The 12,074-nt window shown below is 32.3% G+C and overlaps 1 protein-coding gene across 1 annotated transcript; it reads left to right on the top strand.

Moving 5' to 3' along the window:
- LOC120084943 (cytochrome P450 81Q32-like) lies at positions 1-11,935 on the top strand. The gene is made up of 3 exons (XM_039040755.1): positions 1-71; positions 9,560-10,493; positions 11,285-11,935. Exons 1-3 carry the CDS (start codon positions 1-3, stop codon positions 11,933-11,935), a joined length of 1,656 nt encoding a protein of 551 aa, XP_038896683.1.
- Positions 11,936-12,074: the final 139 nt, after the last annotated feature.

Here is a 12,074-nt window from a genome sequence, read left to right as displayed (position 1 = left end):
ATGACCGAAATGCCTCTATTAGAGCGTTGCAACGCTCGTTACATGTCTAAGCCCAATGCTCGCCCCACACTGTAAGGCAGTAGTTGCATTCGCAAGGCAATATTGCAACGTTGCCATCAACGTTGAAATGCTCTAGATCCTTAGACGCTACCCAGTCGTCCGCACGTGCGTCTCTTTTTCAACCCATACACAGGGCAGCGTTGCAACGCTATTCATGGGGTTGCAACACTGCGATCGATTTCTATAAGTTCTCTCTTCTGTCTAGGTTAAAGGGTTTTCTTTTTTTTTTTTTTTTTTTTTTTTTTTTTTTTTATGGAGGCCGAGGAGAGGCCTAGTTTTCTTCCATTCCCCTTATTTTTTCAGCATCAATAGGTTAGGATTTTACTTTATTTTGGATCGTTAAATATAGATTGGATTTTTCTCTTCGATTTGTCTACGGATTTTTCGAGGTAAGGATTTTCTATCTAGCTTTTGGAGTTTTAATTCCTTACTATTTCTTGAGAATTATGTGTTTTGAATGAATGACATGTTAAATTTGTGTTTTCTTTGAATTCGATTTAATTTCTAAAAGCATGCTTGTGAGGTTGATTGTTCACGCATAATCGTGCATGGCTAATCGTTTTTTTAGTTACATCCCGTTCTTACTTGAATGTCTAGCTAAAATAAATCAAGTAGCATTAGTTAATTGTGTATTTGATGGTTATTCCTAGGATGCATGAATTGCTAGGTTCGAAGATAAAATTGGTTAATTGAATATGGCTTTCCTGAAAATTAATCAACACAATAGAATTCTTGTTCATAATGCACATTTTTTTAAAAAATTCTATATGGATGCTATCGAACCCAATAGGATTTAGGAACATATAGATTAGTTGGGGTATGGCCTTTCCAGCCTCAAATGATGTTTAGGACACTCCCTAAGTTTGATCCTTGCTAGTCGTCCGCCTTTATAGAGGCTAGTTAGATCACATCGAGTGAGTTGATGTGCACGCATAAATCAGTTACATGTGTAAGTTACAAAAGGAAAGGATAAAAACTACATTGTATGACTCTAGAAACTAGATAGACTAATGCTAGTTTACATTTATATGTCGCATTTTAATTTCTTGCATGTTTTCAATTTTAAAAAATCAAAATCCCGTTTTTATTGTTTTTCAAAGTCAAATTTAACTTAGGAGAGATTTAATTTTTGGCCTCTCTGTGGTTCGACCCTATACTTACCACTATTGCTACATTTTTGTAGTAATAGGAGTAGTTCGATGATCTTTACAAATTTTCTTTTGATTTGCGGATCTTTTTGGGAATTAAACGACATTGGAAAAAGTTTCGCAATAACAAGACAAAAGTTGAACAAAAGAGTTGCCACGTAAAGTTAGACAAAGTCATCTTCATGAGAAAGACAACTTCACAAGACATCTGCTTTAAACTTCACGAGACAAATCACAGAACATTAGTAATAACTTTCCCACGTTCAATCATGTTCTAGTACTTTTCACTTTTCAATTTTCTCTCAACCGTAACAATTCTCCTTTATAACGTATACAAGTGGAAAAAAAGGTAAGAATTTCGTTGCTTATTGAGAACTTTCTTTAAAAAGTAATTTTTTGGCTTCATTTTCATGACTTTTTTTTAAAAAAATAAAAAACTACTTTTCAACATGCCTGTCTCTTTTGAAACTTTAAAAAAGGAAAGAAATTGTTCCTCTGAATTCGGGACCATCTGAAAAGGATTATTCCTCTGAAGTTGGGATCTTCACCTCACATCAAGCATTTCTACTATTGAAAACAAAATGAAAATAAAGATTGAAGTTTCTATTTTAAGATATGTAAGCTAGGTAAGTTAGGTGATTTCAAATTCAAGGCAATTGAATGATCATTTATTGAGGGACAAAATTGTCTTTTTACGTGGTGGATCCCTCCACTTAAAGTTTTGAAACTTTGGAAAAAGAGTTTAAAAAAAGTAGATTTTAAAGATGAGGTTATTTTGAATGGGAAAAAAGTTTTTTGGGTCAAAACCGATAATTTTCCCATATTTCACCCTTTGAAAGAATAGTTGTTTAAGCTGGAAAATTATATATTATGTATTAGTTATAACTTAGAAAAAATCTGTTTACATTTTTTTATTTAGTTGTACAGGTTGATTATTTTCTTTTCACACGTTGATCTACTATATAATGATTAGTGTGTTGATCACTTCATCAATAAGATTTCTCCTCATTTTGTGATCAATTCCCTATGTCCTTTTGAAACATTTTATGGTATCAGAGCAATAAGTCTCGACGTTAAAAGAAATCTAGATAATGAAGAATTAGGTTTCTTTTTCTGCTACAATGGGAGACTTATCGTCTTCATGAGTTTGTTTATACTACCAAATAAGTTTTGTTGTGATATTACAAGATCCTTTTCAAGGTTTTGGTGGGGTTCTGATTTTAATAATAGGAAGACTCATTGGATGAGTTGGACAAGAATGTGTCTTCCCAAAGCTTTTGGTGGTGTAAATTTTCGAGACTTACAAAGGTTTAATTAGGCTCTTGTCACCAAGAAAGTTTGGAGAATTATAGAGAATTCGAATATTTTAGTTTCAAAGGTTTTGAAGAGTATATATTTCCCAAATGAATCAATTTTGGAAGCTAACTGTACTTTAGACTCTTGTGTTATTTGAAAAAGTCTACGTTGAGGAAGAGACTTATTAATCAAGGGGTTGCACTTTAGAATTAGTAAATGTGGTTCTATCAATATGTTCACTGATCCTTGGATCCCTTGTCCCATCACCTTTAAATCTATTTGTTTTAATCCCTTTTAGCAAGTCGTAGAGTTTCTGATTTTATTCTCCCAAATGGGGCATGGAATGTGATCAAACTGGATGAAAATTTGAGTGAAGACAATGTTACTTGTACCAAGAATATTCCAATAAATATCAATATTCCAGAAAAAATTATATGGCGCTTGAAAAAACTAGAATTTATACAGTTAAAAATCGCTAACGACTCTTTATGAAGAAGATTATGGATGCATAATCATCTAGCAAAGATTCAATGGCTCATATTTGGCATTACTTTTGAAACTAAGAATTCCTCCAAAATTTAAACATTTTTTTATGGAGGGCTATTCGTAATGTCCTTCCAACAATAGTTGAACTTAAACGAAAAGGCTTAAACATGGTACCTCTCTGTCGTTTGTGCAATGAAGAAGAAGAATATATTGATCATTTTCTTTTTTGTTGTCCTAAAGCAGTTACCATATGGTTGATGATCTTTAATTGCCTAGGTGTGTTTGAAGACTTTAATCTTAGCTTTGTTGACCAATGGATTCATATATCGACTTAAGATGATTTAGCTCTTTTTACTATTACGTGTTGGGCAATCCGATCTGATCATAATAGAACCATTCGTAGTCACTCCATCACAAATGTTAAGTGTCGAGCCATGTGAGTTCAAAATTATTTGAAAAAGATATTAGGAGGTAAGATCCCATCGATATCATTTCAAATTCTTCAAAATGAATTCAATCTTTTACTGACCTAAAGTGGTTGAAGCCTCCATTTAGAACGATTAAAGTAATGGAGTCAGAAATGCTCCTTAATGGGTATTGGGATTGTTTGTTGAGATTTTAATGGAGATCTCAAAGCTATCGCCTAATATTGTTTGAATATAGTTTTCAATCCTCTTCTTTAGAGTTGAAAGCCATTTTAGAGGGTGTGCATCTTTCTCTTAAAATGGGTTTTCTCAAGGTCATCATTGAGTCTGATTGTTCAACGACATTAAACATTCTAAATCATAGAGTTGTTTTCTTCGTGAAGCTCAATGTATATATGAGGAGATTTGGGCACTTGCTAAGGGTTTTCAAGAATTTTCCTTTATTCATATAAATCGTAAAATTAATTTTGTAGCTAATGATATTGTTGTATGGGCTATGAAATATAGTGTCCATGAGGCTTAATAGAAGTAATTTTTTTCTTTAAAAAAAATTATAATTAATGTAATTATTCACAATAAGAAAAGTCAATGCTACCCATGGAATTTCAACATTTTTCTCTAATATACTCTACCATGTCAATATTTATATTTAAACCAGTCTATACATGTAAGAGAATTATATATAAGGGTTTCTACATAAAAGGCCTTAAGAATAGGCACATATTACGTTAATGTCTTGAACATTTCACCTTTTTACAAAAAAAAAAAAAAAAAAAGACCTATTGACATCCCTATTTTCACTAATATTAGTAGCTATTTACAATTTAGCTCGCACCTATGTTATATATATATATACACACACACGAAGGAACTCCAAATAGAGAACCAGTGAGCGGAAGCGGATCGTTTCAAATTCCACTAAGTAAGAATCCAAACAATTACAGTCTAACGGAAGAGATTATGCATAAACAATAAATTACAAAAATGCTTCTTTAAATGAATAAGGGATAGAGTATGCAAACCTTTGAAGAACTCTTTTTTCAAGTATCCCTCAATCAATCTCCAATGCGTCCAAAGAAGAACTCGAGCGCAACGATTAGAACAACCAACAACACGACCACAAGAGTTACCTTGGTATTCTCGTTGTGAGAATCTAGGAATTGTGGACTCTGTGTGACTTTGGATAGAGGAATGAATGAGATAGACGATTGAGTAAGGAAGAAGTCTATCATATAGACTTGATACTTGATTGTGTAGTAAGAAGAAGCCTATCATATAGACTTGCTACTCGATCGTGTAGTAACGATCGTATAATAAATTCGGTACTCAATTGTTTAGTCTGTGAGATGTTATCATTTAGTAAAACCTTTTTATTCAGTAGCCTTTCTTTTGTGATACCGATTCAATGAATCATCATTCGATTTGGAAAACTATTTTCCTTTTTATCTCACAGTTACCATAACCGTGCAAACCTCCCACTTAAGTCAGTTATTAAAGAAAAAGAATAATTAATTATCACATAATTAATATATTAAAATAAATACAATAACCAACTTATCATATTATATTTATAACCTATAGTTTTAATATTTCATCATATAAAACATATAAACCATAGTTCTTTTTTTATTTTATGGTATTTAATATAAATCATATTTATATTAATTCTTCCAATGATAATCTATCAAATACATCATATCAATTATATCACATATAATTGAATTTCCTTTTGTTAATTTGAACACATAAACTAACTCAAAATCTGATTCTCAACTTGAACCCATTGAGCAACCAAGGGGACCTCATGGACCTATAGCTTGAAGCTCTAACCGTACGTGAATAATTGATTAAACTTTTTAACCACGATATTCATCATCCGTTAACTGTCGGACACTCCACTAAAGATCAAAAATTGCACTCTTTGCACTACATATATACTTTTGTGTCCATATAATCAATCAATGGTGCGATGACCCTTCACAAATCGCTTGTAATTATAGTTGGGCCAATTTACCATTTTTCCTCTTTAGTTACATCTAACTTCTTAAGTACCACTGATTCCTCTAATGAACAATAAGTCATAGTCCTACTATGATTGAATTCTCTCGGGCTAGGAAAGGGTGTGGCCACTATGTTCAAGACTCAGAGTCAGTTCTTAAGGGAGAAATTTATCTACTTATCCCTACTTCAGGGAAGGAGTGAATTCCGTCTTGTGTAGTTGAGTTCCCATCTCCCCAATCAGACGAATCCCCAAAATGGTAGGCTTGTTGAGTTGGCAATCTGGCCATTTTCACCCATACAAATCAAAGGACCGCCCTCGTGAGCAGGAGTTCCCAACTCACTCAGGATTAAGGTCATGTCACCTATGGTCATTCTAGTGAAATATAAGTCTCAATTATCAACGACGTTATATAAAGAGACAATCATTTCGTATCCGTAGTGTCATCGGGATAAGGTATCCCTCCTTTATCCATCCACTACAGACTATTTAGGTTATTACTTAAGGCACGATCCACTTGTATGTCTCCACATACATGCTTGAGTTACATAAAATAACTTTGGATCTTAGTTTATTGGATTTAGTAAATGCTTATAAAATAACACTTATTTTATTAATAACTATATGTTTATAGAGTGTTTACAGACTACAAGACTACCAGGAGAAGTAGGACACCAATCTCAATAATATTATATATATATATATATATATGTATATAGTTAGTTATTTATTTATTTATTTATGTAGTTCTCTCTCCTCCATGCATACTTCTCTCCCTCATGTATGTTCTCTCTCCTCCATGCATATGTTCTCTCTCCCCTAATAATATATTTCATATATTCTTTTCCCATAATTCACACTCGTTTCTTCTTATTCCCTCTCTTTTCTCCTTTCTCTTCCCTCTCTTTTCTCTTTCCGGCGATGTGATTTGTAGGTGGTAGATGATGGCGTGGGGCGAATTGATGGCTTAACACGAGGTGACACGAATGACTTGGGACAAATCGATGATGTGGACGACGTGGGGTGAATTGACAGTGATAGGTTGAGCAGATTCGATTGACGGCACGACGAGGCGAGCAAATTTGATCAACGATGACGGGGAGAGAGATCCGTGGCAACCATACCTGAAGAAAAAGAGATGAAGATGGATGGTTATTTTTTATAAACCCCTATATGAAGATGAACTTTGTTTTTTTCTATTTTTTTTATATATACTGTTATATGTGTACTTTTTTTAGTTTTTGTAGGAAATTTGATATCTATTGTGATATATATGTATTAATTTATTTGATATAAATGAGTCTTTTTTATTTAGACTTATAGTATTATAATATATATATATATATTGTGGTGTAAATGAAATTTATGAAGTTTTATATGTTATAGTATATTTCATATAATTTATACTGTGATTTATGTTAAGCATTGAGTCAATCTCTAATTTATAAATTATAGTATATTTATATATTTGTTAGAATATTTTCAAATGCCTACCAAAATGTTCTAAGGTATATTTAAAATAATAATAAATCCATCAAAATGTTCTAAGGTATATTTAAAATAATCATTAATCTGTAAAAAAAATCCAATAAATTGACATGTACAAATAAACAACGGAATATATTATATGTATAAGTGAACAAACAATGAAATATTTCACATAATAACAAAAAACAACATGAAAAATGAAATGGAAAATAAAATCATATTAAATGTCATTTTCTCTCTCTAAATAAAAATGAAAAAAATATATCAAATGCATTTTATCTCTACAATCAAAAAAGGAAAAAAATCATAATAAATGCATTTTCTTTCCATAATAAATGCATTATATGGTGATTTATATCAAGAATTTATATATTGTGGTATATTTCATATATTGGTTAGAATATTTTAAAATTCCTAACAAAATGAATAACCATGAATCCGTAGAAAAAAAGGTGAAACCAATGAAAATAGAAAAAAAAATTCATTAAATGTATTTTCTCTCTCCAATTAAATTAAATAAATGAAAAAATCTCAACAAATAAATACATTTTCTCTCTCCATTTGAAAATAGGACAAAAAATCATACCAATTGAATCTTCTCTCTCCATCATTAAGAAAGTTTTGAAAATAGATAAATATATATAAAAATCGAGAATAAAAATAATAAAAAATGGTAAATTTGTCCAAAAATAATATTAAAAGTCTTTCTTGAAAAAATTCAAATTTAATTCATTTTTGAAATATAGGACTATTCGCACGAGATTTCAAAAGAAATTTATTTCGTGGAACTTGAACTTTGTATTTGTATTAATTTTGTGGAAAGTGAGTATAATCTCTAATACACAGTATTTTAATGCTTTCAAAATAAACTATAAACTTTAAGCTAGTTAATCTTCTTGAACGATCGGCCTTTACACTTGTTAATCTTCTTCGGTGATCGGCCTTTGGGCTTATTTATCTTGATCGGCCTTTAGACTCGTTGATCTTCTTGGGTGATCGGCCTTTGGGCTCGTTGATAGGTGATCGGTCTTTGGGCTTGTTGATCTTCTTGGATAATCGGCCTTTGGGCTTGATGATCTTCTTAGATGATCGACCTTTAGGCTTGTTGATCTTCTTGGAGGATTGGTCTTTGTACTTGTTGATTTTCTTGGATGATCAGCCTTTGGGCTTGTTGATCTTCTTGGATGATCGGTCTTTGGACTTGTTGATTTTCTTGGAAGACCGGCATTTGGGCTTGTTGATCCTCTTGGAGAATTAGTGTTCGCACAAGGCTTCCAGAGAAACTTATTTCGTGGAATTGAAGTGAGTGCAGCTTTAGGAGTCTTGGGAGCCTTCTACTTATGAATTATCTTTGGACTCTCTAGATGTAAAATTTGCTTGTATCTTCAAAGGACTCTCTAAATGTAGAATTGCTTGTATCTTCAAAGGATTTCAGTATTTAGAATGCTTGCATCTTACTTCTGATTGTAAAGAATTCTCTATAAGCTTTTCTGGAGTATAGAATTGCTGACCCCTCCAAATAAGGAGAATTTATCTATTTATAGAGTTCACAAGTGGGCTTGGGTTTGGTTGATCCATGGGCTTGGCCTTTGGGCCCAATTAATCGAATTTAGGCCTGATTTGACATTTGGGTCAAATTCAGCCTATTTTTGGACTTAGTTGGACTTTGACCTAAATAATAATATCAAATTGGGTCCAATTAATCTTATCTGATTCAAGGGTCATGATAAAACCACGTGACGTCATCGAAATTTGTCTTCAACTTCAATTCAGGACATATGTCAACTCTAGCCCAAATTTAATGATTTTGAATTGCATCATTAATTTAGTAAATGACGTGGCAACTTGTGATTGGTCTAAAATTTCTCATTCAACAAGGACCTAAAGATGGTTTTTTTATGTAAAAATCTCTTATATATTATCTGTTTTTAAAAAAATCTACATTTTTTGTAATGAATTATTTCACTTTTTTTTTTTTTTTTTTTTAAGTACAACTAAGATTAAGATATTTGAACCATATACCTTGTAGTTACTAATATATTTGAATGTCAATTGAATCATGTTCGATTTAATGAATTATTTCACTTTTAAAAGTTTAATACTGTACATGATATAATTGTTAATTTATGGTTTTTAATAATATAACATGCAAATTTTAGAATTAATAGTTAACTAATTTTTTTCTCACTCAAATGTGAAAAAAAGGAAGTCAAATGATATATAGCTCAACCAATACTAAAATATAGAATGATATAGGCCCATTAATATTAATGAAATGCTTATTATACACACACATAAGATCACTATAAATATGAGGATATCTTTCTCACATCATATCATTTTTTATGTCAAATTGAACATATCTTAATTGACATAGGAGTGTATTGGTAACCATAAAGTTTGTAATTTGCATCATCTACTCTCGATTATATTAAAAATAAATGGTTTGTTTTTATTTATTTATTAATTATTATTATTATTATTATTTAATTTTCAAGTTGTTGCCAAATGGCTTAAGGCTAGAGATTCGTTGAGCTTTCAACTTTCCTTCATATCCTGCCTCAAGTGGTTGGTTATATATTACCATTTTGGGTTCATCTAATTGACCAATTGGCTTAGGTCTTTCCTTTAATTTCTAATTCTAAGCAATTCTTCAGACGAACAGCGAAACTGAATCTCATGGCTATGGCTATAGGAGCTATCTTTCTTTACATCCCACTGTTTCTTGTACTGTATATATTAACGGAGCACTTCCTTCACAAGATCAGAAACCTCCCGCCCACCCCTTTCCCATCAATACCTATCCTTGGCCATCTCCACCTCTTGAAAAAACCCATATACCGCTCTCTATACAACATCTCCCACCGCTACGGTCCCGTTGTGTTCCTCCGATTGGGGTATCGCTCGATCCTGATCGTGTCGTCTCCTTCTATAGCCGAAGAATGTTTGACTAAGAACGACATCGTCTTTGCAAACCGACCTCGTCTCCTCATATCCAAGTGTTTCGGGTACAACAATACGAATCTCGTATGGTCATCCTATGGGGACCATTGGCGCAACCTCCGTCGAATCTGCACCGTTGAGATTTTGTCCACTCATCGCCTTCATATGCTTTCTATTGTTCGTTTGGAAGAGGTTAGATCTTTGATTCAACGGTTGTTGAAATGTGAAAATCAATTAGTTAACATGAAGCATGAGTTTTTCGATTTAACTTTCAACTTGATGTTGAGGATGATTGTTGGGAAACGTTTCTATGGAGATGACGTGGATGATGTTGATGAGGCAAAATTATTTAGAGAGTTACAAGCTGAGTCAACTCGGTTGTCTGGTAAATCTAATATAGGAGATTTTATTCCATTAATAAAATGGTTGGGATTTGGTTCAACTTTGGAGAAAGATATGATGAATTGTCAAAATCGAAGAGACACTTTGATGCAAAGTTTAATTGAGCAACATCGAAGAAGAAGAATGACAGAAATCGACGATTCATTTCGTGATGGAAGGAAGAAGACGATGATTGAAGTATTATTAGAGTTACAAGAATCTGAACCTGAACAATATAATGATGAAACTATCAGAGCACTAATGCTAGTAATTCTCTCTCTTATTTTATCATTTTCAATTAGTCTAAACAAATTAATGGTAGTGTGGAGGAATTAGATACCAATTAAAAGTTTAAGAGCCCATTAAAAGTTTATCCTTTTCTTAAAAAAATATTTTTATTTTTTATTTTTTTTTAAAGTTTAATAGATACAATTATACGATTGAAAATGATATATTTTTTCTATAATTTTAATAAAGTTTAGCTAATATAATATTTTCAATATCATATGAACTACCTACATGTGACATCGGTTTTGGTGTAAGTCAACTCATATTAAAATATTAGGGAAAAACAAAAACCAATAAAAACATTACAACTATGAACACGTTAAAATGAAAATCAATATGAAATATAATTTTACACGATAATTTTGTCATGTAGTAAGTGGCTTTGGGTGTATAATAATTATATCATATAATAAATTTCTTGGGAACTCAGAAATTTGGTTGTAAATTAAAATAATAATTTCTATACAATTATTATAATAAATGCACGTTTAATTTATATTATGCTATTTCTATGAATATTTTTCTACGTATATTTCCCTTCAAATTTTATATAGCATTTCAATCAAAAACATAATTCAACGGACTTAAAACATATATTATGATCAAGAAATTCGAATCTCTAAATTTTATCCCATATATTGTGGGACTGATAAAAAGATGAATATTTGACCATTAACAAAAATGTTGAAGTTAATATTTCATGAACATATATTATGACTCGTATATCACATCACAATTCTAATATTATTATATATTGCGTACATGGACAGCTTATGTTAGTAGCTGGTACAGAAACATCAGGGAGCATAATGGAGTGGGCTCTATCTCTTTTGTTAAACCATCCAACAATTTTAAAGAAAGCACAAACCGAAATCGACCATCAAGTTGGCCACGAACGTTCGATTGACGAATCCGACATGGCCCACCTTCCCTACCTACGTGGCATAATCAACGAGACCCTTCGGATGTATCCTCCAGCTCCATTACTAGTACCTCATGAATCATCAGAAGACTGCTCTGTTGGAGGCTACCATATTCCACGTGGCACTGTGCTATACATCAATATATGGGCCATTCAAAACGACCCCAAAATTTGGGCCCACCCAAGAAAATTTGACCCCGACAGGTTTAACGGGCATGAAAGTGAAAATTACAGGTTCAATTTGATGCCATTTGGGTTGGGTAGAAGGGGGTGTCCAGGAGAGGGATTGGGCCTACGAATGATTGGGCTTGTATTGGGCTCATTGATTCAATGCTTTGAATGGGAGCGTCCTAGTGAACAATTGGTGGACATGACAGAAGGGATTGCAATCACTATGCCCAAGGCCCAACACTTACATGCTAAATGTAGGCCCAGGCCCATAATTGTCAATCTTCTCTCACAAACCAAGTCCAGCCCCCGCCCATCGACTATTGTATAGTATAGCGTAGCAGCTATAGCCCCATGGTCAAGCTTTTTAATGCAATAATAATAAACATTACGTTTATTTCCAGCATTGTACATTTGAGTTTTCTTTTTATTTTTCTCCTCTTTGTTTATATAAATATGTACTAGTTAAA

The sequence above is a fragment of the Benincasa hispida genome, chromosome 9, assembly GCF_009727055.1.
Source record: "Benincasa hispida cultivar B227 chromosome 9, ASM972705v1, whole genome shotgun sequence".
Classification (NCBI taxonomy): Eukaryota; Viridiplantae; Streptophyta; class Magnoliopsida; order Cucurbitales; family Cucurbitaceae; genus Benincasa; species Benincasa hispida.
Note: the sequence above shows the minus strand (reverse complement) of the source record. Positions and strands in the feature narration are given on the sequence as shown.

Excerpts from the sequence above, each read along its gene's own strand:
- LOC120084943 (XM_039040755.1), top strand. The coding sequence starts at position 1 with ATGACCGAAATGCCTCTATTAGAGCGTTGCAACGCTCGTTACATGTCT. Across the intron at positions 72-9,559 it reads CCCAATGCTCGCCCCACACT|ACGAACAGCGAAACTGAATC; the intron begins GTAAGGCAGTAG and ends GCAATTCTTCAG. Across the intron at positions 10,494-11,284 it reads CTATCAGAGCACTAATGCTA|CTTATGTTAGTAGCTGGTAC; the intron begins GTAATTCTCTCT and ends GTACATGGACAG.